Here is a 26974-nt window from a genome sequence, read left to right on the forward strand (position 1 = left end):
GCGCGCCGCCAGGGCTGGGGAGGGGCGGCGGGAAGGGCGGGGGCCGGCGCGGGGCAGGGCCAGGCCGGGCTGCTCCGGGGCCGGCGCTCTCCGAGAAGCCCAGCGCTCGCCCCGAAGGTGTGCGGAGCGCGTGCCATGAGGACCCTGTGGATGGCGCTGTGCGCGCTGGCGCGGCTGTGGCCCGGGACCCTGGCCGGCTGCGCCGACGCGGGGCGCTGCTGCCCCGGCCGGGACCCCGCCTGCTTCGCCCACGGCTGGAGGCAGGACAGGGTCTACGGGACGTGCTTCTGCGACCAAGCCTGCCGCCTCACCGGGGACTGCTGCTTCGACTACGCCAGGGCGTGCCCAGGTAGGTGGCGGGCCCGAGGGTGGGCAACCGGCCGTTCGCCCGCAGCGGAGGGGCACAGGGTCCCACGCCAGGGACCGCAGCCCGACAGCCAGGTGTCCCGGTGCCGTCTATCCCGGCCCACCCCGGATGCCTCCATCCAGGGTCCTCCAGCACCCCGCTCTCTAGGTGCACCCCAGACTCTCCATCCTAGGGTCCCCAGCCCCGTCCATCTCGGGATCTCCCCGTCCTCTCCATCTAGACCTACGGCTCCAATGCCCCCCTTCCCACCAGAGCCTGGGTGGAAGGGGCTGGAGCCCTGTTGTCTGGAAGGGCGCTGGGCACCTCTGCCGAATGAATCCCTCCGCCTGGGAGCTGCGGCTTGGTAGGGCCACCTCCCACCTGGAGAGATGGCGCTGACAGGTCCCAGAGGCACGCCCCTGTGCTGGTTCTGCTGCGTGCAATCTGTTAACCCTGGAGGGGGTGATGAGCGGGGGGGACGTGTAATTATCCCACTTGGCGCCAAGGTCTTGTCCTGGGAGGGTACTTTCTTCTGAAGAACAAGTTCCTGGAGGACCTCAGTTGTCCTCACCTGCACTCCAGCGTGTAGCACAGCCCCTTCCTCCTAGGAGGTGTTCCATATATTCGTTGAATTCAATTTTATCCATATAGCATGGTAAAGATTTTTATCTCAAAGTTCCTAGTATGTTTTTAATCTTGCCGGTTTTCCTTTAGGGTCAATCTTTTTCATCTTTAAATCTCCCACAATATCACAGCCCCTGATATAGGCTCAACAAATGCTGATTTAATTAAATTAAAAGGTAAAGGAAGACATGGTGAGTACAGTCCTGAAAAACAAGGCGTACCTGAGAAAAGCCAGCTCTGGAAATAAAAGTAGCCCTGATCCCTGATAATCACATCACCCCAAAAGCCACACATACATTAGGGTTTGACCTCAGGGAGCCCGGTGTTGTGGGACCTTCAGCATCTTCCTGGTAACCTGCAGGGCTGTGTCATTTCCCGGCAAACCGGATGCCTGGTGGAGACTAGCACCCCTTCTGCCTCTTTTCTGCCGGGAGAGGCCACCAGCCCACTGCAGGACGGTCACCCAGGCCTGCTGCTGAAAGAACACAGTTGAAAAACATTAAGATTTTTAAAATCTTGATTGAAAGCTAATGATTTACCTGAGAATATTGATCTTTTTGATAAGCTTCTTTCCCTCTTCTGCTCCAAGGCCAGGGTACTTTACTACTAAAGTAAGGTGAAGAGTCAGTTACTTAGGGAATGTAGTACCCTTGGGCCAGGCGTCCCCTGCTCCCTCCCCACAGAATCCTCCCTAAACTCCTGTTGGCCTCAGTTACCTGGATCACTCAAACCTTTCCACCATGGCAGCCTCTCTCAGTAACCTTTTCTCTCAAGGGATCTGCCTACATTTTAAAGGTAAATACAGAATTCCTGCAGTTCAGATAATGGGCCCCGGTCTGTGGTAAGCACAGCAAGACAAAAACAATGAAGACACAATCTCTGCCCCCTGGAAGTTCAGAGTGGAGCAGGGAAACACACACAAAACCATTTGCAATACGCTAAGTGCCAAAATAATGGATCCGGGAAGCCAGAGAGGAAAAACTCAGAAGACCAGAGGAATTCAAGGAAGACTTCCCAGAGGAAGCCTGGTCCCAGAGAATGAGGGAGACGCCTCTAGAAGGGGAAGGGGGGTTCTAAGAGGAAAGCATCTCATGACTGTTCAGTGTTTCCTGTGAGCGCCAGCGTTTTGTGACAGCGCTAGGCTAGGCCCTAAGGCTCACCTGGGGAGCAAGACAGACAGCGAACGCCGCTAGACAGGCGAGTGTCAGGAGGAAAACTGGCTTTTTCGTGTGCCCTAACAGCGCTATGAGGAGTTGCAGAATCCTCCAAGTCTCTATTTGGTCAAAAATTAAACCCTCATTTTCAGTCCAGAGATATTAAAACAAAGAGCCTATCATTTCGGACTGAGGATTTATTGGGGAAGTAATGGCAGAAGAGAGAAGACCTTACCATCTCCGGGAGAACTCAGAAAGAAATCCCAGGACCTTCGTGGCTAGGAGGAGGCTGTGAGCTGTGGGCAAATAAGCCCAAGCCAGAAAAGGAAATGGTGCTAGGATTTTTTTTTTTTTTTTTTTTTTTTGCGGTACGCGGGCCTCTCACTGTTGTGGCCTCTCCCGTTGCGGAGCACAGGCTCCAGACGCGCAGGCTCAGCGGCCATGGCTCACGGGCCCAGCTGCTCCGCGGCATGTGGGATCTTGCTGGACCGGGGCACGAACCCGTGTCCCCTGCATCGGCAGGTGGACCCTCAACCACTGCCCCACCAGGGAAGCCCCCCTGCTAGGATTTTTAAAGGAGCATTTTCAGGAGCCTTAAATGCCCTTCCCCAGGGAGTTAAGAGAGGCTCTTGCAGGTCTAGGCAGAAAGCAGACTTGCGATGGAAAAGGCTCCTCGTTGGTAGATTCTCTGTGCCTGGAGTTTTGCGGCAAGGCAGTAAGAAAATAGAGACAATTGGAAGGTGGCCCACTTGGCGAGCCCAAGCCTGCTCTGTCCTCAGAGCTGAGGGCACGAGTGCAGGGCAGGACACAGCCGAGATGCTGGGTCTCCTCAGCCCTGGACCAGCATCACAACTGTGCTGACTTGGGGATCTGGGGAAAGGGGAGGTGGGCCTGCATTATTAACGTTTTCCAGCCGCAGGAGCTGGGGCTTTCAGAGGGCTCTCCTGTCACAGCGTTACCACAGGTGGGCAGCAGAGTGAGATCTGAACCCACGCTGCCTGCTTTCAAGTTGCCATCCACCCCATCTGTTTGTGGCAACTCATAGCTGTAATTGATCATACCAGATAAGGTGCAGCGGCGCAGAGCCTCCAGTTACTCTATGTACATAGAGCCATGCGGCCCCTTAGAATCCACTTCCTTCTTACCTAATGTTAGGTTAACTATTGATGCTGCCCGAAGCAGTTTTGACTGAAATGACATTAAACGTGAATGAAAAATGTAACTGTGTCAGTGGAACTTCTAGCGCGTCTGATTTTTTCATCTTGAGAAACACATTATTTTTTGGCGTGGCTAAGAGATGACCGTACTGGAACTTTTTTCTTCCTAAATAGAAAGATGTTGTTTTTTAAAATTTATTTATTTTTGGCTGCGCTGGGTCTTCGTTGTGGTGCGCGGGCTTCTCATCGCCGGCAGCTTCTCTTGTTGCAGAGCGCGGGCTCTAGGCACACGGGCTTCAGTAGTTTGTGGCACGCGGGCTCAGTAGTTGTGGCTCGCAGGCTCTAGAGCGCAGGCTCAGTAGTTGTGGCGCGCGGGCTTAGTTGCTCCGCGGCATGTGGGATCTTCCCGGACCAAGGCTCGAACCTGTGTCCCTTGCATTGGCAGGTGGATTCTTAACCACCGCGCCGCCAGGGAAGTCTGAAAGTTATTTTTTTACTCAGTAAAATATAAAAATAAGTTGAATCTGAAGAATTACTAAACTGCCCAAGAAAGTCAATTCTGAAATTAATCATCTCAGAAAAATCTAATTATGTTGATGGTATGGGTTTCAACACCAATAACGTATCTTCGCAACCACCCCCCACCCCCCAGAGGATAAAGGATAGAGAATTCTCCACTGGCTGAGCCTGATCAGGGATGGGGAGAGACTGAGGAGGGGACAGGTCTGAGTTACCCTGCCCTGAAGAACTTCCTGGAAGGCTTGCCTATCAGACTCATAACACGCAGTCTCTAACTCATTAGATGGGTTCGTGGAGTCTGCATTCTAAGACCGTAGAAGCAGTAGGTTGCATTGGATCTTGGATGAGCAACTTAAGGACAGAGTAATCATTAACCCAAGTGGAGCGGGACAAAAATTGAGTCACCTCTGTAGCCCAGTGTCTTCTCCTAGATTTATGGGGAATCCAAGAAACCAACTGGCCGTGCTCTCCAGGTACCTCCCAGCTCTCAGTCTCCTTAGGTCTCACCACCCACCCAAGTATTCTTCATTTTGATCTCACTTTATGGACGAGGCAACCAGAGCGCAGAAAGGTCAACTAGTGTGTCCAACGTCACACAGCTAATAAGTGATGAAGTGAGATTTGAACCCAGGAGCTCTGGGTCCAGAGCCCACACGTTTAAACGTTACGTTTTCACGGCCTCGGAGAAACTAGCCTTTATGAGAAGCTGTGGACTTTGCGGGTAGGCTCCATATAAATACTGGGAAAGTGAGTGAGTCTTCTTTCTCCATCAACTATGCCCCTCAAGGGTGAAAAAACGTGTCCCACTCCTCTTTGCAATCCCATAAGAGCTATCGCAGTGTCGTTTACAAACATTTGTCCAAAAACATATGACCACTGGTTTCCACCTGGAGGATGTTAACTGTGACTTCAGAAGGCCGTACCATCTGAGGCATATCCACATGTCCTTTTTAAAAATAACATTCTCTGGGAATTCCCTGGCGGTCCAGTGGTTAGGACTCTGCGCTTTCACTGCGGAGGGCATGGGATCGATCCCTGGTTGGAGCACTAAGATCCTACAAGCCACCCGGCGCGGCCAAAAAAAAAAAATTTCCTTCCTGATCACAAAATATATGTTTGTTGCAGAAAGTGTAGAAATGCACAAAAGAATTTACCTGGAAACTTACTACCCAGAAAAAGCATCATTATCTTTTTGATTTTGATTCCCTTTTTTCTCCCAGGCTTTCATGGGGTCTAAAATTCTGTTTTTCTAAGGTGACAGTTCATGTCACTTTCTTGTTACCATTTCATAAACTTGTCCAGTTAACGTCTCAAAAGAAAAAAAAACGAAACAACCTACCAGGGGCCAGATAACATAAGTTTCTGCAAGAGGAAACAAATACTTGATCATTTTATTGGTGCTTTTTGAGGGGGTCCATAGGCACTTGGGCAATATTTATGCTCTCATTCGTCTTTCAGAGAAGTTGTGACAGGGTTCCTGGGAAAGGGTACACATACATAAGGAGAGGGAAAAAGGCAGATGACATACAGTTAAAACTGTGTCACCATGAGATGTGTGTGTGCGTGCGTGTGTGTGTGTGTGTGTGTATAAAGGGACGGTTTTATTTTTCCTCTGTAGATGGTCGAGAAACAGAAGTTACGCATCAATGGTACTGCTGCGGGTAAAGTGTGAAAAGAATATTTCCTTAGGAATGATAACGACTAGACCTGATTAGAACTTAACAATGTGAGGGAGAAAGTGCTTGAGTGTGGGTGGCCTTCAACTTTTAGGTGGCGAAGAGCCAGGCCGGCAGGGCCAGATTGCAAAGAGGAAGGCTTGAGTGTCTGTGATTAACCAAGGTGAGGCTACACGAAGATAAGCAAGGTCTTACATTAAGAAGAAATAATCCAGACTATATTTAGGAAATGAAGGAGCCTGGCTTTCAGCTCAGTTTGCTGCCGTGTGTGTGTCTCTGTGTGTGTGTGTGTGTGTGTGTGTGTGTGTGTGTGTATTTGGCATCATCAAGAAAGGCATTAGAAAACAAAAGTTTTTTTTTAAATTACCCTATGGTACCTGCATACTGAGAATAGTGTGTCTAGTTGCCACCACTCACCGGGCTGTGAATGGGTATGGGGAAAGTCCAGCGGTAATTCTGAGAGGGGAAACGTCTATAGAGAGATGTATCCAAAGGCTGCAGGGAAGGGGGTCTACTGAAACAGTAAGTCCACCAGTGGAACAGGTAAGATAAAAGGGGGTCTACTGAAACAGTAAGTCCCCAAATGGAACAGATAAGATAAAAGGGGGTCTACTGAAACAGTAAGTCCACCAGTGGAACAGATAAGATAAACACAGATTTTTTTCCACCATATTCTGAAATTCTCAAGTGAGGGAAATTGGACTCAAATAAAAGGAAATACCACTTCACGCCATAGATGTTAATATTAAAAGAGCTTGTCACTTTCAAGAGGTGGTACTGGCAGGGGCTAGACATGGATTAAGAAGGCCTTGACAGGGTGTGGCCGCCAGGAGAAGCTGGGCTCTACCTGACCTTAAGGCATGGAAAGCAATGCTCCGTCCAGTGGACACCCTGTGGGGCCACCATCGCCAGGAGAGCCCAGACAGCGCTCGCCCGGTTGAGGAGTGTCTTCTGTGTCTGGCTCTGGGAGTTTCTGACTTTGTCCCTTTCCTTCTACCGGCTTTCCTTCCCACCCTAGAGCCTCGGACAGTGCTTTGGCTTCTTACTTCCAGAGTCTGTTTGGATGTAGAATGTAATTCAGAAAGGAGGAGCAACTCACCCAATGCCATTTCATTCATTCATTCACTCACTGATTAGACAAATATTTGCTGAGCGCCTGCCACGTGCCAAGTGCTAGGCATGAAATAAAAAACTCGGCAATAAACAAAATAAATAACTATGTAATTTGAATTATGGAGATGTTAGAAGGCAAGGAGCACAGAGCTCTGAGAGGAAATAATTTTGTGGGGGGTGTGTGTGTGTGTTTGTGTGTGTCTAATTAGATGCGTTGGCCAGGAAAGTACTCCCTGAAAATAAAATAATTCAGCTGGACCTCAAGGATGAGCCGAACCCAGCCATGCCCAGTGTGGGAGGAACATTCCAGCAGAGGGAGAATACAGACAAAGGTCCCAGAGTGTGAAAGAGCCTGGGTGGGTGTGGCAGACGGGTGAAGAGGCCAGAGTGGGTGGAGCCTGGGGCAGAGGGGGCACTGGGGGTGCCTCCGGGTGGGAGCAACGGGCAGGCACAGACAGGTCACCCAGGACTTTGTGGCCATGCAGGGAGGTTGGATTTTATTCCAAATTCAATGGCAAAGCCATGGAAGGAGGTTAAAAAAATCATTAAAAAAGAAAAAAAAAAGATTAGTGGTACATCTTTTAAGGTAATTGTACTTGGATATGACTGGATATCCTTGTTAGGACATGGAAAAACGTACCCTACGCTTGTGTGCAGATTCGTTATTGAACTGTGTGACTTACTTTTCTGCTCTTGGCTGTTCTCCTTGTGGCCGTAGTGGGGACGTCTGATAAACAGAAAGCTCCAGAGGAAGGGGTACTAGCTGGTACGTCATGAACGGCTTGATGATTCCTTGCGCTCTGGGTCTATCCACTGTCTCACTGCCCAGTGAGCCCAGAGCCAGAGGTGCCTGCTGGACCCAAAGTAGAAGCTTAGGAGTCTACTTCCTACCTCTACTCTCTTCTATGTCTTCTTCTCTGTCTCTGTTCCCCATTCCCTTATTATATTTCCTGGGATCACCTCCCCAAATAAATTGCTTGCATTCAGATCCATGTCTCAGGGTCTGCTTCTGGGGAAACTCAACCTGAATGTTATGTTGATTTGAAACAAAGGAGAAAAAAGGAGCTTTTGCCGCTCTTCCAGGCACCCATTAAATCTGGGCTTCTTCAGCCGAATAGCACAGGGAGATCGCCTGGAGGGGTGGGATAGGGAGGGTGGGAGGGAGGGAGACGCAAGAGGGAAGAGATATGGGAACATATGTATATGTATAACTGATTCACTTTGTTATAAAGCAGAAACTAGCACACCATTGTAAAGCAATTATACTCCAATAAAGATGTTAAAAAAAAAAAAGAAAAAAAAAATCTGGGCTTCTTTCCGCTAAAAGGGGTGGGAGGGTGTCATCAAATCCCAAGTATTAAGACACAGGGAAGCTGGGGCAGACTTGGAGTTAGGAGATGATTGTGCTCACTGGGTAACAGTCTGCCAGCCCCCAGTGACAGCCAGGGAAACGAGAAGGATGAGAAAGTCAGATTTGAAGACAGAATATTTTGATATGCTAAGTATAGATGTGAGTTAGGTAAGCTTTAGTGGGAAGGGAACACTAATGGAAGAGTTCAAAAGGAAATCTGTGTCATGCAGTTGAGATATATGACTTGTGGTAATAAATCTGTCAGAAGTTTCTGTACTTCTCCCAAGCTCCGTGACAAAAGATCACCTGTGACAAATTGTAATCCAAATAATCAAAAGTTCACAAGTTAATTAATAATAGAATTTTTTGTGCAGAATAGGAATAAATACTTCAGACTCATCTTCCAGCTCAAAATATTTTGTGGAACCCCTTTCCACTGGTGAAACTCTATGTGAAGTTTTTTCACTTTCTCTGACAGTAAAGTCCCCGAGATGTGATTGTTCAGGGCCCCAGAACTTTCTGATTCTCTTTAAAGTCATGAATTGGAAAGACAGGGCATAGTATTTTGCCAAGGACAAACCTTAACCTATAGGAACAACAGTTGATTCAATGATTCTGTGATGTGAGGACGTTGCCTATTGGTCAAACCAAATAAAATAAACATTTATGAGACATGAGACACAAATATTGAAGAAATACTGAGAGACTAAATTCATCCCCCCATGTCAACTTTTACCATATGGGCAGGGTGTAACCCAAGGCCGTATTACTAAGTTCTGAGTTAAAGCCATGGCAAAATTGTGTGTTTTTTTTTTAAAGTGCTCCCAGAACCTCCCTGGTAGTCCAGGGGTTAAGAATCAGCCTTACAATGCAGGGGATGCCACTAAGCCCACGTGCTGCAACTAAGACCTGATGCAGCCAAAAATAAATAAATAAATATTTAAATAAAAAAAGAAAGTGCTCCCTACTTAGGCTATAACTTTTTTTTTTTTTTTTTTTTGGCTGTGCCACACGGCATGTGGAATCTTAGTTCCCCAACCAGGTATCAAACCCGTGCTCCCTGCAGTGGAAGCATGGAGTCCTAACCATTGGACCACCAGGGAAATACCACAAAGTTGTATTTTATAGTGATGTCTAAATGTTTAATCTTTGAATTAAGTGTATTATTTTTATTTTATTATTATTATTTTTTTGCGGTACGCAGACCTCTCACTGTTGTGGCCTCTCCCGTTGCGGAGCACAGGCTCCGGACGCGCAGGCTCAGCGGCCATGGCTCACGGGCCCTGCTTCTCCGCGGCATGTGGGATCTTCCCGGACCGGGGCACGAACCCGTGTCCCCTGCATCGGCAGGCAGACTCTCAACCACTGTGCCACCAGGGAAGCCCTAAGTGTATTATTAAGTGTAGTTCAAGTCCAACATACCAGGGCAGGACTAGCTAGACTCAGGGATGAAGAGATTTGGGGGAGAAAGAGTTATTAAAGGAATTAAGGACAGAAGGTGTCTTTCTCAACCAGCTCCTAATCTGGCAGCCTCTTTAAATGCCTTCTGGTTCTATGGGCCAATTAAATCAGGGGACTGTGAAAATAAAATGGGAAGGTCAACAAGAGATGAAGAGCAGGAAGTGACCTGTTATTGATTTTCCAAAGGATGTGTGCGTGGCAGATACTGGGAACCAAGTCTCACGTGGCTCGTTCTTGCTTCGTTAGGTAGCTGACATGTGATGCCTGTGAGTTTTTAGATGATTAGTAACAGCATCTTTTAAAGCAGTCTGAAATTTTTGGATTACTGACCGAGCTTTATGTTGTATGTGACCCTTTTCATGTCAGGTGTAGTTATGTGCTACCAAAGGATACAGCTTCCAAACGCCATGAACCCTAAACTAGAGTTTGCTGAGAGGCAAAATGAGTTTTTTCAGGTACAAACTGTTGGAAGTCCAATCGGATTTCAAAGAAGTTCAGGTGTTTTCGTGGTGAAGACTCTGGAAACTTGAAAGTATGAGGGTGATTGGGAAAAGTGGGTCACATTTTGTGGGAAAGAAAGAGTTTTGGCATCCGGTTCAGGGTACATCTTCTGTCTCCTTGTCCTTATATCCAATTTCAAGTCCTCAAGTAATTCAATTTAAAAACTCATTACGGTCCTTTTAAAAGACTCCTTGGGATTTTAAATGAAAAAGTTAAATGTGCAACCGCATTGATTTTACAGTCTTGGACAGAGCATTGAGAGCCAGATTCTCACCCCGACTCTGCCTCTTCATGCCTGACCCTGGGTATTCTTACCCTCTGTGGGCCCTGGTTGCTGGTCTCTAAACTTCGCCTCTTACAGTGTATGAGCCTCTGAGCCATGGAGGATGGGACTAGAGCACCCAGGAGAAACCTGCTGGGTAGGGGTCCTTCGTGCGGCCTAAGTCATGTTTTATGGAGGCACATTTCCCAATAAGAATTGGGCTTCCCTGGTGGCGCAGTGGTTGAGAGTCCGCCTTCGAATGTAGAGAACGCTGGTTCGTGCCCCGGTCCGGGAAGTGCCGCGGAGCGTCTGGGCCCGTGAGCCATGGCCGCTGAGCCTGCGCATCCGGCGCCTGTGCTCCGCGGCTGGGGAGACCGCGGCGGTGAGAGGCACGTTTACCGCAAACAAAACAAACAAAAAATTGACCTGGGTAAGTGGTAGGAGAAATACCTTTTCTTTTTTATATATTTTTTTTCCTTTATGTTTTCTACAATGAATGTGTGTTATTGTTATCATAAAAATGTTCTGGCCAGAGGAGGATAAAGTTACACTCAAAGGAAAACAAGAGCAAAGACCTGATCTAAGCCCGGGGAGTAAGAGGAAGTACCCTGAAGACATCTGTCTCTTTTACTCGGGTGTGTCCTGGCTCAGACCCATCTTCATGATCCTGGAACATCCGCCTGCCTCTAAGAGATACTCATTTATCAGTTCACCATCAGGGCGGGTGACATCAATGTCAACTTGGGGTGTTCCCCCGAACCAGGGCCGGGTCCAGGCGCAATGTACGCGGGCTGAACTTGACTGTGTGCGTTGGCGGGAACGGCCGGGCAGGCGCTAGGTTTGCTCAGGTGTGCGTCCCGTCGTGCTGTTTTTCAGCTCGCCCGTGCATCGTGGGGGAGTGGAGCCCCTGGAGCGGCTGTGCGGACCAGTGCAGGCCCACGGCCCGCGTGCGGAGGCGCGCGGTACGGCAGGAGCCCCGGAACGGCGGCGAGCCCTGCCCGGCCCTGGAGGAGAGAGCCGGCTGCTTGGAGTACGCGACGCACCAGGGCCAGGACTGCGGGCACGCCTTCGGTACTGCGCTTTCCCTGATCGCTGCCCCTGGGGTCTCTGGTGACTTTCCATCCCTTCGTCCCATAGAAGGCCATGTGCCAGGCCGGGAAAGTTCCATGAGCTGCAGGGAATGGGATGGGCCAGTCTGCCCAGAGGAGATAGGAAGCTCAGGAAATACTTGATCAAGGCATTATACGTCAGCTGTGTAAAGGCCTCCTCCCACCGTCTCCCAGTTACAACCCGGCGGTGGCCCCTTGCCGCTGTGCGTGCGCCCAGTGTAACGGACGCGCACTGTGGTTTCTGAGCAAACTCAGTCAAGCTGACCACAAAGGACTTCAGGTAGGATGAGAGTATTTCACTCAGGCTAGGATGTGTCCAGTAAGGATAACCCTGTTTCACCTTTCAAGGTCATTCCTGTTGAATCACGCATGCTTGCATACATGTGAAACTAGTAGAAAACATAGAAATTCCGAAAGGATGATTAAATGATTAAAACACCTGCCTCTCCTCTCAAGCCGTCTGGATTGGAGCTGATCGGATCTATGATTCGGGAGGATCGTTCTGGCTGTGGCATGGCCAAGGAGACCAGGAGGCGGCTTGATCACGAGTCAGGAGCCACAGGAAACACACAGACACAAACAAAAAGGCCAAAACAGGGGTGTTCATAGGGATTGAATCTGATAGAGTGAAACACTGATTTCTCAGGGTAGCAAAGATCCCATGTTTTTCATAGGAACCTGGAAAATTCCATGTCAGCGTGACCCTCACTAAGCCATTTTTTCCCTTTTTTCCTTCCACACACAAATATTTATTGAGAGTCTACTTGATGCCAGGCACTGGGCTGAGTGCCAGTTACAACGGGGGAAAAATGTTGACATGGAGTCTGCTTGTCAGGGAGATCACAGTCTAGTGGGAGGAGGAGATGATACGCAGATAATCCTAGGACACCAATCCCAGGAAATTACAGCTTCAGTGTGGTACCCCAGGTACTGCACAGGGGAGAGGTGTCGGGAGCTGTGAGTGTGTGCTGGAAGCAGATTCCCCCAGGCCTTGGTGGAGGAGGGCAACCCCAGAGGCCAGGAGGGGAGCGACTTCCCTGAGGATGTGGAGATGAGGCTGAGAACTGCAGAGCTACGTAGGCAGAGAGACCAGTGTGGCGAACCAGACAGTCAGGTGCAGGGCGTTTGAGGGATTTGGGGACTGATCTAGGAAAAACGCATGACCACGAGAGTCAGTAACACACAACAACCTTACAGGGTTGCGTGAGAGGGGATGTCCAGAGGCTCTGATATGGCGACCCCCATACAGAAGGGGAAGAGAGGAATCTGCCAGGAGCTTGTGTGTCTAGGTGATGTTAGCCAAGCAGCGTGGTTTGGAGTCTCTGGGGGCTTCAGAGCGCAGGTGCCATGACGGCTTGGGGTCTTGTAACCATAAGGCTTTACCTTATCAACGGCCGGCCGATGTTGGGTGTAATTTCACAGAGTATGCAAAACAGGCAGGACCTAAATGACTAAAAAACTGCTTTTTTGGCTATTTTAAAAACAAATTGGGGCTTCCCTGGTGGCGCAGTGGTTAAGAATCCACCTACCAATGCTGGAGACAAGGGTTCGAGCCCTGGTCCGGGAAGATCCCACATGCCGTGTAGCAACTAAGCCCGTGCGCCACAACTACTGAGCCTGTACTCTAGAGCCCGCGAGCCACAACTATTGAGTCCGCGTGCCACAACTACTGAAGCCCACACACCTAAAGCCCGTGCTCCGCAACAAGAGAAGCCACCACAATGAGAAGCCCACACACTGCAACCAAGAGTAGTCCCCGCTCGTCGCAACTAGAAAAAGCCCCTGCACAGCGACGAAGACACAGTGCAGCCAAAAATAAACAAATTAAATAAATAAAATTTTTTTAAAGATTGGATGTATAAAAGTTTGAGTTTGGTGCCAGTAGCTATTTTTTTTTTTTTTTTTTTTTTGCGGTACGCGGGCCTCTCACTGTTGTGGCCTCTCCCCTTGCGGAGCACAGGCTCCGGACGCGCAGGCTCAGCGGCCATGGCTCACGGGCCCAGCCGCTCGGCGGCATGTGGGATCTTCCCGGACCGGGGCACAAACCCATGTCCCCTGCATCGGCAGGTGGACTCTCAACCACTGCGCCACCAGGGAAGCCCAGTGCCAGTAGCTTTTGAGGCTAACAGGTCTCAGCCTGCTGTGAGAAAATAAACCACCTAGGGCCCATCTTTGGCTGATTTATATAACACGGGGGAGGCACAAGGCCCATCTGAGAAGCCAAAGGAAGGCCAGTGTGTGGGGAGCAGAGAGCGAGCCTTCTGGGCTGACACCCCCCTGGATGCAGGGCCTTGGGGTCCCTGTTTAGGATTCTGGTCGTTTTCTTAAGAGCCGTGGAAAACCTCTGGGATGTTTTCTGCAGGTGCCAGTGTGATCAGATCTGTGATCTGAAAAGATCTCTTGGGGAGTGGAGTGGGTAGTGGCAGGGCCAGGGCAGAGGCCCTTCATGGATACAGCAGTCGAGTTGAGCTCGCAGGGAAATAATTTAGGGCTCACAACAATGGTCACAGAACGAGCTCTCATTCAGCTCAGGCACTCTGCAGAAACACTACAGAAAGGCTGAGGGAGGAAGTCGCTGTGGGACATTATTGATTTTTTGGATGGCTGTCACAGCCTATAGCAGATCTATCAGAAAAAGCAACTGCACCATTCAGTTATAGGGATTGGCTGCTAGACCGTATACCTGCAGCACATCTGAATCTTCATTGTGGCTCCAGGATGCCCAGACCCCGTCCCCTTCCCAGCCCTGGATCTCTTCAGAGAAGGATGATGCAGGTCACAGGAAAGGGAACAGGAAGCATGAAAATGCATATCTTCCATTTATTTGTATTTTCTTCAGTTTCTTTCATCAGTGTCTTATAGTTTTCAAAGTAGTGTTCTTTCACCTCCTGGTTAAATTTATTCCTAGGTATTTTATTCTTTTCCATGCAAGTGTAAATGGGACTGTTCTGTTAATTTCTCTTTCTCATAGTGTGTTCCTATGAGAAACCGAATTCTTTTATTTGTTCTAACCGTTTTTTGGTGTAGGCTTTAGGGTTCTCTCTATATAGCATCATGTCATTTGCAAATAGTAGCAGTTTTATTTCTTCCTTTTCAATTTGGATGCCTTTTATTTCTTTTCTCTTACCTAATTGCTGTGGCTAGGACTTTCAATACTATGTTGAATAAAAGTGGCAAGAGTGCCCACCCTTGTCTTACTCCTCTCTTAGAAGAAAAGTTTTCAGCTCTTCACCATTGAGTATGTTAGCTGTGGGTTTGTCAATAAGGCCTTTATTATGTTGAGATACGTTCCTGCTATTCCCAGTTTGTTGACATCAACAACATAAATGGATGTTGAATTTTGTCAAATGCTTTTTCTGCAACTTTTGAGATGATCATATGATTTTTATCCTTCGTTTTGTAAAGGTATCACATTGATTGATTTGCAAATCAATGTAACCATCCTTGCATCCCTGGAATAAATCCCACTTGATTGTGGTGTATGATCCTTTTAATGTATAGTTGGATTCAGTTTGTTAATATTTTGTTGAGGATTTTTGCATCTATGTTCTTCAAGGGTATTGGACTGTAATTTTCTTTTTTTGTAGTGTCCTTGTCTGGTTTGGGTATCAGGGTGATGCAGGCTTCATAAAATTTGTTTGGAAGGTTTTCCTCCTCTTCAATTTTTCGGAAAAGTTTGAGAAGGTTATTAAATGTTTTTGAATGTTTTGTAGAATTCTCCAGTGAAGCCGTCTGGTCCCGGGCTTTTGTCTGTTGGGAGATTCTTTTATTACTGTTTCAATTTCCCTCTTAGTAATCAGTCTATTCAGATTCTCTATTTCTTCGTGATTCAGTCTTGTATGTTTCTAGGAATTTATTCATTTCTTCTAGGTTGTCCAATTTGTTGGTGTATAATTATTCATAATAGTCTCTTATGATCCTTTGTATTTCTGCGGTATTAGTTGTAACTTCTCCTTTTTCATTTCTGATTTTATTTATTTGAGTCCTCTTTTTTTCCTTGGTGAGTCTAGCTAAAGATTTGTCAACTTTGTTTATCTTTTCAAAGAACCTGCTCTTAGTTTCATTGATATATTCTACGTTTTTTAGTCTCTATTTCATTTATTTTCATTCTGATCTTTATTATTTCAGGAAGAACTGAAATAATATTTTTAATCCTCATGAAACCAGGACTTGATAAACTGTGAAATTCTCAGCCTACCAAAATGGTGAAGGACAGTAAAATGAAGAGATTCACTCACAGGAAAACATGTTCTAGAGGAATACACGCAGGGTATGGTTGTATTACCTTTTGTCAATACTTCAGAAAGCTGGAGGTAACAAATTATCACAAACTTAGTGACTTAAACAACACAAATGTATTATCTTAGAGTTTTATAGTCAGAAGTCAGACAGGTCTCACTGGGCTCAAATCAAGGTGTAGGTGCGGCTGAATTCCTTTCTGATGGCTCTGGGAGAGAATCGGTTTCTTTGCGTTTTCCATCATCCAGAAGCTTCCTTGTCCCATGGCCTCCTTCCTCCATCTTCACAGCCAGAAACATTGCATCTTTCTGTGCCTTTCTTCCACGGTAACATCTTCCTCTGACTCTTTGAAGGACCCTTGTGCTTCCATTCAGCCCGTCTGGATAATCCAGGATGATCTCCTTATTTTAAGGTAAACTGAGTAACAACTTGAATTCCTCTTTGCCTTGTAACATAACATATTCACAGCTTCTGGGGATTAGGACACAGACATCTTGGGGAGGGGCCATTATTCTGCCTGTCATGGACGTAGGACAGTGTCACATTCTTGGTTTACACATGAAGACATTGGAGCTCAGTAAGATGACAGCATTTGTAAAGGGACCAGAATTTAAACCTGGATCTCATGGCTCTAAATCCTGTGGGTTCCCCCCCTTGATAGTTTTGCTGTTAAGTGTTATCATTAGTTATTATTATTATTATATTGCAAATTAATATTGATATTGTAAATTCATTACTATTCGTATATTAGTAGTAGTATTATATTTTAAAATCACAGTTACAGAATCTGGTAACTAAGTAGAAATATAAAGGCCATGCAAGGCCAGTGAACGAAACATGATCACTGAGACACTCTTATTAATAATCGAGTAGCCATTGCATTCTTTCTGTTTCATTTAACGTGTATCATGAGTCTATTTCTATCATAAAAACAAATGCAAAAGCCCATATTATATATTTGTTGCCCATCCTGACAATTGTTTATATGCGTTTTCCTCTTGCGAGCTTGCCGTGCATATCATGAACCGTCTACTTCCAGGCTGGTGTTATTTGTCAAATTTTCACTCTGTCGTCTTCTACACCATATGCTACAGACTAGTGGTTCTAAGCCTGCTTTTGTGGCACCCCACTGTGTCAGAGGGCTTTATGAAATTCTCAAAGCAAATTTAATTTACTTTCATGTTCAAAGTAAGCAGGTGCAGTGCCACGCTTTTAGAAGTGGAAGTTGTTGTAAAAGCGAACAGTGGTAGGTGGAAGGGATGCCAGAAAAGCTGGCAGATAGTCTGTTAACAGAGAATCTATTACATTGAATATTGTTGCCAGAAAGGGGAAAGGAGGGGTTGCTGACGTTTATTGAGAGCCTGGGGCACCGGTTACGTGCTTCCACACAGAGGCAAAAGCGGGGCTGGAGGCAAAAATCATTTCTGAATTACTTACTGCTCTTAAGTAATGAAAAATTGAATTTCTGGGGGATGTTGAAAAGTGGTGCTGGTTCAGAGCTCGCCAGGAGATCTGGATCGTTTACTGTAGACTCTTGCCAGAGGGAAGGACGCCCCCCTCGATAGAATGTGCCACCGAACCAAGCCCGGGCTGGAGGAGGCAGGAAACGGAGGAGACAAGGTCCAGGGTTACTGGCTTGCTTCTCTGATGGGTCATAAGCACAGAGGCTTGACACTGGGCATGGACAGGAAGTCTTCAAGAAGCTAGTGTCTGTACTGGGGCTCCTGCTTGGTCATTTACTAGTTATTTTCCCTTCACTTAACCTCGAGGAGCCTCAGTCTTCTGATGAGAAAACCTGCTCAGAACACCTCTTGACAAAGCTTTGGTGAAGATCGGTAACATACGACGTGAAAGCACCTTGTAAACGAGCAGGCTAAGGCTGCGCACGTTCAAGGAGCCATGCTGCTCCAGGCGTTAATCTGCGCCCACCATGAGCCCTCCGCCACCTCCTGGACCACACTTCCCGCCCCTCCCCCATGCCTGAGGGAAATCCGAGGGTCAGGGCTACCATCTCCCTCTCTCCTCTCTCAAATCTCACTTCTCATTAAGGGCAGCGATCAGGCACAGAAAGGGAAAACACAGCCGAATTTAAGCAATTCATCGGTAATATGCTGCAATATTGAAACTTAAAAGAGTGAAACTTTGTCATCTGCATTGCAATAGAGGCAGCCTGCCACATTTCGACATGAGCCTTGAATACGTTTCTTAACCTCTCTGGGCCACAGTTTCCTCATCTGTGAAATGGGGAAATAATAGGGTCTATCTCAGAGCAGGGTTATGAGAATTAAATGAGTTAACACATGAAAAACACTTAGCATCATGCCTGGAAACTTAGAGGTGCATCACTGTTAGCTTTTATTTTTATTATCTTAGAACTTCTTCTTCAGATTTTGTATCAGAAACTATAGTCATACACTTGCCCTCTACTTCCTAACCAAGTTTCCCACCCACCCTCCGAGTTACACATTAAGTGCATTGCCTTTGAACTTTTGTAATAATACCTGCAGTACCAATTAGGAGCTCAGATAAATGTTTCGCACTAAAGAAACACATCCTGAAAATGTTATAGTTTGACTGATATAATGCTACGTGGATGTAGCAGTAAACGCATTCCTCACTTAGTGAATAAGCCTATAAATGCGTCAGAAGAACAGAAATGAAAACAATACATGAGAAAATGAAAAGCCTTTCGCTGTTTGTGTTTCTGATAATTAGGTCTAAGAGAAACAGAGAAGGATCCTAACGTACATGCATTCACTTGTCCTTTTTGATTCCGTCCGTGGATTTTGGAAGTGCAAAAGCTACAGTCACATTTAGAAAGAATGACATGTTCTCTTTGGAAAACAAACATGTTAGCACAGCGAGGAAGAGCCACTCGGCTGGGAGTCTGTAGTTTACACTAGATGTGGGTAGCGTTCAGACTCCAGAGGTTAGGTGCTCAGACACACGGGGCAAAAGCTGTGCCTGCGACGCTTAGGATCAAGTGGCTACACTTGTCTTATATTCCCATGCCGTAGAAAAATGACTCCTCATTCAGAAAATCTAAAGAAGAATTAAGGCTGCCATCTTGTGGCAGGAAGGAGCTTAGCAAGATGAGCATGCGGGCTTGAAGCCTCTATTTTGCTGCTGGTACCCGCACGCCCTTGTGCTCTTGTTGATGATGGGGCATCGCAGAAGTCAACCTGAGCTGGTATCTCCCCTTCCTGGGATGGTCCAGTTTCTGAAAGGAAAGCTAAGAAGGATGGTTGAGCCATCTCAGCTGCAAGGCTCAGTATAGGAACAGAAGACCTCAGGGAAGTAGGACCCGTGAACCGTGGTGGCAATTTCATTCATTCATCCATTCATTCATTCCCTCATCGACCCATTCATTCCTCGCACACATATTTACTGAGCATGTAAATGTGTGAGGGCTCCCGTGATGAACAAGGCAAAACCCTGCCTTTCTTGAATTGACAGCAGGGTGGAATCAAGAGGTTATCTCCAGGTGCTACACAAAGCAACAGATGCCCGCCCCCCCCAGACTAAGAGATGAAATAGGAGGTAGACAAACAAAATAAGAGAGCAGAGGTGGGAGGGAAGGATTTCTGGCTGTTTTCTTTTCTCCCACCCAGAGTGTCAGAGGTGGGAGTGGGGGGAGGGGCGAGGAGAGGTGATTTAGGACCTTCCTTCTCGGAGTTTGGTGTAGAGAGAGTGCTATGCCGGCCGGCACCTGGTGGTCACACCCTGGGCTCTAGGGTTGATGGTGAAACTTCCAGGCTGTGGTTATCAGAACACCTGGGAACATTGACCCTTTCCTCTTTTTGTTTTTTCCCTTTCTCATTTCCTGTCTCTGGTTGTCTTTTTTTTTCTCCTTTTACCCCCTTTTCTCTCTTACCTTCCTTCCTTCCTTCTCTGTCTCCTTTTTCTTTATTCTTTCTATCTTTCCCTTTTCTTCTCTGTGTCTCCTCTTTCCATTAAAAAAAAAAATCCTCGGGCTTCCCTGGTGGCGCAGTGGTTGAGAGTCCGCCTGCCGATGCAGGGGACACGGCTTCGTGCCCCGGTCCGGGAAGATCCCACATGCCGCGGAGCGGCTGGGCCCGTGAGCCATGGCCGCTGAGCCTGCGCGTCCGGAGCCTGTGCTCCGCAAGGGGAGAGGCCACAGCAGTGAGAGGCCCGCGTACCACAAAAAAAGAAAAAAAAAATCCTCTCCCTTTCTCTAGTACCTTACTTTTTTCCTTGGTTCCCCCGACCTGCCCATCTTTTTATTATTCCCTCTGGGCTGTGCTTCCTGGCCCCTCTCCTGCCTTTCCACGCGGTGTTATCACTGCAGAGAAGCGTGCTTATCAAAAGCCTACTGTTCCCTTCCCTACCCAACTACACTGCACAAAGCTTTATGGAATTCGTTTCTGGGGACTCTGACTTCACCTCCTTGCACTCCTTGATGGTGTCCCATAGATTTAGGGATGGAAGGCTTTAGACGGGTTTGAAACCAAGTTTGGGAAATGTCGCTCTGGGTACTTCAGGCTTCACGTGTTCAAGGTCATTCTCCTTTTCCAGTCCCTGCCTTTATAACTACCTCTGCGTTCAACAAGCAGCGAACAAGACAAGCGGCCTCCCCACAGTGGTCCACAGACACAGAGGATGCTGGGTAACTTGCTGTTTTTTTTTACTTATGTTTTTCCGGTTAGTCGGTCAAGTCAGCCCACAAAGGTAACTTGCTACATGGGTTTTCTTCTGTTATTTGTTCATTGACAAATGTGACTCTTTATCACAGAACTGGGAAGTACTTGTCCCTCCCCTGTTTTACGTTTAAAAAAGATTTGTTTCTGGGGTCTGATCCCTGAGTAGAAACATGCTGTATAAAAATGAGGTGATACTATTTTGTCAGTCCCACTAAGGCTGCTCATCTTATAGTCCTTAGGGGACTGTGGACTCCAGCACCGCCTCTGTCTGGTGAATTTGAACGTGGCCTCCACCTGAGCTCTGAGGACTTTATCAAGACCTAATGGCTCAGGCTGGGAGGAACCTCTGACCTCAGTAGAAATCCACCCTTCTGCGGTCAGAATAGAGACGCCAGACGCACTGCATGTTCTAATCCCCACACTACCTCTCACTGCTCCTTAGTTTTCCTTCTTGTAAAGTGAGAATATTAATTCCTACCCTGTGGGTTGCTATGAGAATTTAATGAGAAAATATCATTGAAAAGATGTCAGAGTTAAGCTGTCTGAAATTGACTGAAGCTGTATCAAGAGAATTTCCTCCCTTAATACCTTAAGGTATCTAATAAATAATACTTACCGTCATTAAAGATCTTCTTTGAAGCAGATTCTCCAGACACTTTCCATCTAACTTTTTACAGCTCATAATTGTATGGATTTAAAAAAAACTAGCCCATTTTAGCATAGTTAGGACCTAAAATGCCACATTGTTTTGTTTCCCTGAAGAATTGCCAAATTGTGTTGCTTTTAAGTACAAGACTCTAAAATATTCATCCATGTCTGGCTGCGCCCCCAGAGCCTTCAGAGTCTAGTCACATAATAGAGTGTTTCCTGCAGCTCAGTATTAGGTGACACTAGTCTGTTACAGGAAAACATGTCTCAGCTTCCCATGTCCTTTTATCTGTGATGCCCAGTGTAACTTTGATGCTTGACTTCAAGTCAAAACTCATCTGCCAGGTGGGGAGAACAGGGAAGGCCCCAGGAATGTTTGTGGGGCAGAAAAACACAAGTGCTGGGCTGGAAATCCAGGACTAGCCGTCCTGGGGCTCACATGTTCTCAGGCTCAAGCAAGGTCTTGTTCACTTTCTGTAATTCATTAAAATCTCAGCAAAGTTATCATGGGCAATTTTCCTGCTGACATGTGCTTTTAGACACAATTTCGTGGTCAGACTAGACAGAATATGAAAACAAGTTTCTGCAAATTCGTGTTGACCAGATAATTCAACCGTGGACTGAAAAACAGCAAAAACGTTCAGTTGTCAGTCAGACATCATAGCTCAGCGAACGAGAAACCTGACAAGGCATTCTGTGACCTGTGACCACGCAACGCCCTACCTTCTCCAGGCTGTCCCGTGTCCTCGGGGAGTTCCGGCTTCCTAAGCCTTTCTCCAGCGTTAGGCCATTTCTAATTAACAGCAAGTGAACTCGCTCCTTTTTTTTTTTTTTGCCCTAGATACTGTATGGAGTTCAAGACAGAGTCATTGACTCACCACTGCGCCACGGAGAACCGGCCCCTGACCCGATGGATGCAGTATCTCCGAGAGGGCTACACGGTGTGCGTAGATTGTCAGCCTCCAGCTATGAACTCTGCGAGCCTTCGATGTTCTGGAGACGGCCTGGACTCTGACGGGTAAGGGAGGGAAACTGGTTGGAGGATGTTTCTTGGGACTCATTTGGGGAGATCTGTCCTCTCCATGTCTTGAACAGCGGACCAGGATGTAGCAGATCAAGGCATGATTTGGGGAATCAGAACAGTGAGGAGAACATTCCATCTGGCAATTCCAGAGTCCAGGACCCAGTTCATACTCTGGGACTTAGAGGCTCTGCATCAGAGATGCGTGAGTGAATTTGGATATTGGGGTTCAGGCCGAGCTCACAAGTGACTACCGAAGACCTGTCCAGTAGCAGCCGTAGACACTATATAAACCGATGAGTTTGTCTTTGCTCTAATAATACTGTATTAATGGACACTAAAATTTCAATTTATATAATTTTCATGTATCATGAAATATCCTTTTGATTTTCTTTCAACTCTTTAAAAACATAAAAATCATTCTTTTCTATTACTATTTTTTTTCATTGAGGTATAGTTGATTTACAATATTATATTAGTTTCAGGTATACAACATAGTAATTCAAAATTTTTACAGATTATACTCCATTTATAGTTATTATAAAATATTGATTATATTCCCTGTACTGAACAATATATCCCTGTAACTTATTTATTTTACACACAGTAGTTTGTACCCCTTAATCCCCTCCCCCTAGTTGCCCCTCCCCCATCCCTCTCCCCACCTGGTAACCACCAGTTTGTTCTCTGTATCTGTGAGTCTGTTTCTTTTTTGTTATATTCACTAGTTTGTTTTATTTTCTTAGGTTCCACATATAAGTGATAACATACAGTATTGTCTTCCTCTGTCTGACTTATCTCAATAAGCCTACTACCCTTCAGGTCCACCCATGTTATTGTAAATGGCAGAATTCCATTCTATGTCTGAGTAGTAGTATATATACCACATATCCATTTCAACCATTGATAAACACTTAGGTTGCTTCCATGTCTTGGCTATTGTACATAATGCTGCTATGAGCATTGGGGTGCATGTATCTTTTCGAATTAGTGTTTTCGTTTTGTTTGGATATATACCCAGGAGTGGAATTGCTGGGTCATAAGTAAACATCATTCTTAACTCATAGACTACACAAGGGGGTGGGCTGGATTTGGCCCATGGGTCACAGTCTGCTGAACCCTGCCCAGGTGATTCGTACCCACTGCAAAATTTCAGAATCACTGCTCAGTGGGGTAGTCATAAAATCATGACTGAGATAGTAGCCGTGTGCCCAGCTCTGCAGGGTCAGAAACTCTTTTGATGTTCGGAGCCCCCATTTCCCAGTGTGGGGGGCAGGGGGTTCTCCTCGCACAACACGAAGCCATTCGTGGGACGCCAGCTGGGCATCCAACAGTTTAGCTCAGTTCTGACACTATCTACCCAGTGATGGCATCAGATGCCACAAGGTGAGGGGCTCAGTCCTACAAGACCGTTCCCTTCCGCAGCCCCCTTCCAATCCCATCCTCAAGCTCAGGCTGTTACCTGTGCTTCTGACCAGCTGGCTATAAATCGGAGATGCCCATGACCTTCTCCTCAGGTTTGATTAATTTGCTAGAGCGCCTCACAGAACTCAGAGATACATTTACTTACTAGATGACCAGTTTATTGTAAAAGGATATAACTCAGGAACAGCCAGATGGGAGAGAGGCACAGGGTGTGGGAAGGGGTGGCATTCTCCCCACATCTCCACGTGTTCACCCGCCTAGAAGCCCTCTGAACCCTGTCCTTTTGGCTTTTACGGAGGCCTCATTATGTAGGCATCATTGATTAAATCATTGGCTATTGATTGATTCAACCTCTGGCCCCTCTCCCCTCCCTGGAGGTTGGGGATGGGAGGTGGGACTGAAAGTTCCAACCCTCTAACCACCTGGTTAGTTCTCCTGGCAACCAACTCTCAACTTCAGGTGCTTCCAAAAATCACCTATTCACATAAACAAGACATTTGCGTCACTCTCAACATTTAGGAAATTCCAACGGCTTTGGGAGCTGTCAGCCAGGAATGGTGAACAAAGGCCAAATATACTTGAAAAATATATTTTGGTCATTTGAATGACCAAATATATATTTCTTGTAAATCATCGTATCACAGAAGTCTACAGAAATCTATAGATCGTCCAAAAGAATTGACCCTTGAAAACATTTTACCACCCTAAAAATCCATGCCAGTCCTGTACTTATCTACTAGTTAAATCCGATAACACTATTCATAACCAAAAGAAGGGTAGAATTTGTGATGGGCACGGGTTATGGTTTTAAATATGTCAGACAGAACTGGGAAAAATACAGATTTGAAAGAAAAATACGGACCTTCCCAGTTAATCATTATTCCCATAGTATATTTTAATATTTAATAACTTGAATTTATGTTTATTAGTCCCCTGTGCCCAACAGCCTCTGTACTGAGTACACATACGAACAGTAAAGTGGGTAAGGAATTCACATGAAATAGAAACTTAATATCTAGACTTAATATTTTCCTGACTACCTCATCCATATTTTAACTTTAAATGAATATTATAATTTAATTTGTACCTGTAAAGCACCTTCAACCCAGGCTGAAATTCCAGTGACTTTAAAAATAATAATTTCAATAATATGGCTTTTTTCTTTTCACTGCTCCCATTTTTCATTATGGAATCAAAGAGCTGGAAAGGATTTCAAGGGATCGTTTGGTTCAGACCCCTCTAATTTATTTTTATTTATTTATTTTGCGGTACGCGGGCCTCTCACTGTTGTGGCCTCTCCCGTTGCGGAGCACAGGCTCCGGACGCGCAGGCTCAGCGGCCATGGCTCACGGGCCCAGCCGCTCCGCGGCACGTGGGATCTTCCCAGACCGGGGCACGAACCCGTGTCCCCTGCATCGGCAGGCAGACTCTCAACCACTGCTCCACCAGGGAAGCCCTATTTTTTTTTTTTAAGAGGGTATTAAATCGTTTATTGATTACACATGATAATGCATGATACACTAGCTTCATTCCCATCTCTAACTTTATCTGGTACCATAATTCAACTTAGATATATTGCATAGGATGTACCAACAATCATATTAATAACCAAAAAACTCCATGACTTTGCTTAGGTGACCCTCTTCACGGTGAACTCCAGGTCACAACACAATAACTGTCAGTTCAACTACACCAAGGTTTCGGAAGACAATAGCTTCTCCACCAAAGCAGGTTGTAAATAAATTTTAACGGAACCTGGCATCACCCTGAAGGAATTCTAACTTCGCACTGTTGGGGTAGAGGTAGAGGAGGGTTGGGGTAGAGGAGGTTCACTTTACACAGCACATTTTAAGAAAAGACACATTTATTCAAGCGTCATGATGAGACTATTACATTTAGCAATCAACAGCATGGGTGCAAAAAAGAAAAAAAAAAAAACTACATTAAAACTCTTTGTTGGGATGTTTTACACTTTCCACAGAACAGAAACTAAAATAACCTGTTATACAATTAGTCATAAATACGGTCCTCGAGTTTTTTTGCCCATACACATGAGTATTGTCAAAACATGTCTTCTTTGTAGCAGCCAGGCCCTGCCACCACTGTGCTCGGCTGAGTTCACACATCTGTTGTAGCCTGGAGCTTCCCTGTCACTTCTCTGGCTCTCCTCTCCCGCAAAGCTCTGTCTCCTGGCAGTCATCAAAACCTCCTCCCACTGCCATAGCTGCTGCTGGAACCGCCACAGCCACCTTGGTTTCATGGTTCGGCAAAGTATTGGCCTCCACCACCATAGGGGAGAACTTGTGCCTCCAAAGTTTCCTCCTTTCATGGGTCCAAAATTTGAAGACTGGTGATTGTAACTGCCAAAATCATTGTAGCTTCCACCACCTCCAAAATGGCTTCCACCGTTACCAAACCCATTATAGCCGTTTCCAGTGCCACCATATCCCCCACCGCCGCGGCTGCCACCAAAGGCACCTGGGCCACTGACGTTTCCTCCACGACCAAAGCTGTCATCGCCACCAAAACCCCCTCCAAGACCACTACCAAAGTTTCCAGAACCACTTCGACCTCTTTGGCTGGATGAGGCGCTAGCCATCTCTCGCTTAGATAGGGCTTTCCTTTCTTCACAGTTGTGGCCATTCACAGTGTGGTATTTCTGAATGACAATCTTGTCTACGGAGTCATGGTCATCAAAGGTTACGAAAGCAAAGCCTCTCTTTCTGCCACTGCCTCTGTCAGTTGTGATTTCAATCACTTCAGTTTTCCCACACTGTTCAAAATTCTCTCTTAGGTGACGTTATTCAGCGTCTTCCGTAACGCCACCAACAAAAATCTTTTTCACAGTGAAGCGGGCACCAGGTCTTTGAGAATCTTCTCTTGAGACGGCCCTCTTTGGTTCCACCACTCTGCCAGCCACCTCGTGTGGCCTTGCATTCATGGCCACATCCACCTGCTCCACAGTGGCGTACGTGACAACCCCAAAGCCTCTGGAACGCCTGGTGTTTGGATCCCTCACTACCACACCATCTGCGAGCGCTCCCCGCTGCTCACAATGGCACAGTGTCTGTCTGAGGACAGACACTCACAGGTTATTTCAAAGCTCAAGCCTCCGAGGAAGAGCTTCCGCAGCTGTTCGGGCTCTTTGGGTGACTCTGATATAGACATGACAGCAGTGGAGGGGGCGGATGTCGACAATGCTTACTCGGCGGCACCCACAGGCAGAAAGGCCAGACCCCTCTAATTTAAATGTACACAAAACAGAAAGCCATTTTCCCTTACGTAGCGCTTCATATGCTCAGAGCAAGTGAGAGACACGAATGCAGTAACCTCAAACTACAATCTCAACAGGGGGTGTTCTCAAATAGGGATTAATTGGTAACTTGTTGCGACAGAGCCTGAAGAAGGGAAACTCAGTTTTGTGATCATTTTTTTTTTAATTTCAATTTGTAATACACTTCAAAACTCAAGGTGTGATCATTTTCTAAAAAAACCCAAAAAAACAACAAATCTCGATTTATAATTCCGTAAATTAGAATTTTCTTTGGTATGCTTTAGCATAACTCACATTTTCAAAATATCATTTCAGAAATCAGACCCTCCACTGGCAAGCAATTGGCAATCCTCGATGTCAAGGAACTTGGAAAAAAGTTCGGCGAGTAGAACAATGTTCCTGTCCAGCTGTTCACAGTTTTATTTTTATATAG

The 26974-nt window shown here is 46.5% G+C and overlaps 1 protein-coding gene across 1 annotated transcript; it reads left to right on the forward strand.

The window, feature by feature from the left end:
- Nucleotides 1–135: 135 nt before the first annotated feature.
- On the forward strand, nt 136–26974 carry SBSPON (somatomedin B and thrombospondin type 1 domain containing; the record flags this gene model as incomplete). Its single annotated transcript, XM_082674977.1, has 5 exons — nt 136–349; nt 11041–11235; nt 20049–20139; nt 21663–21839; nt 26857–26974. The coding sequence occupies 5 exons, from the start codon at nt 136–138 to the stop codon at nt 26972–26974; spliced, it is 795 nt and encodes a 264-aa protein (XP_082531103.1).

The sequence above is a fragment of the Grampus griseus genome (genome assembly GCF_964374135.1).
Source record: "Grampus griseus genome assembly, chromosome: 17".
Classification (NCBI taxonomy): Eukaryota; Metazoa; Chordata; class Mammalia; order Artiodactyla; family Delphinidae; genus Grampus; species Grampus griseus.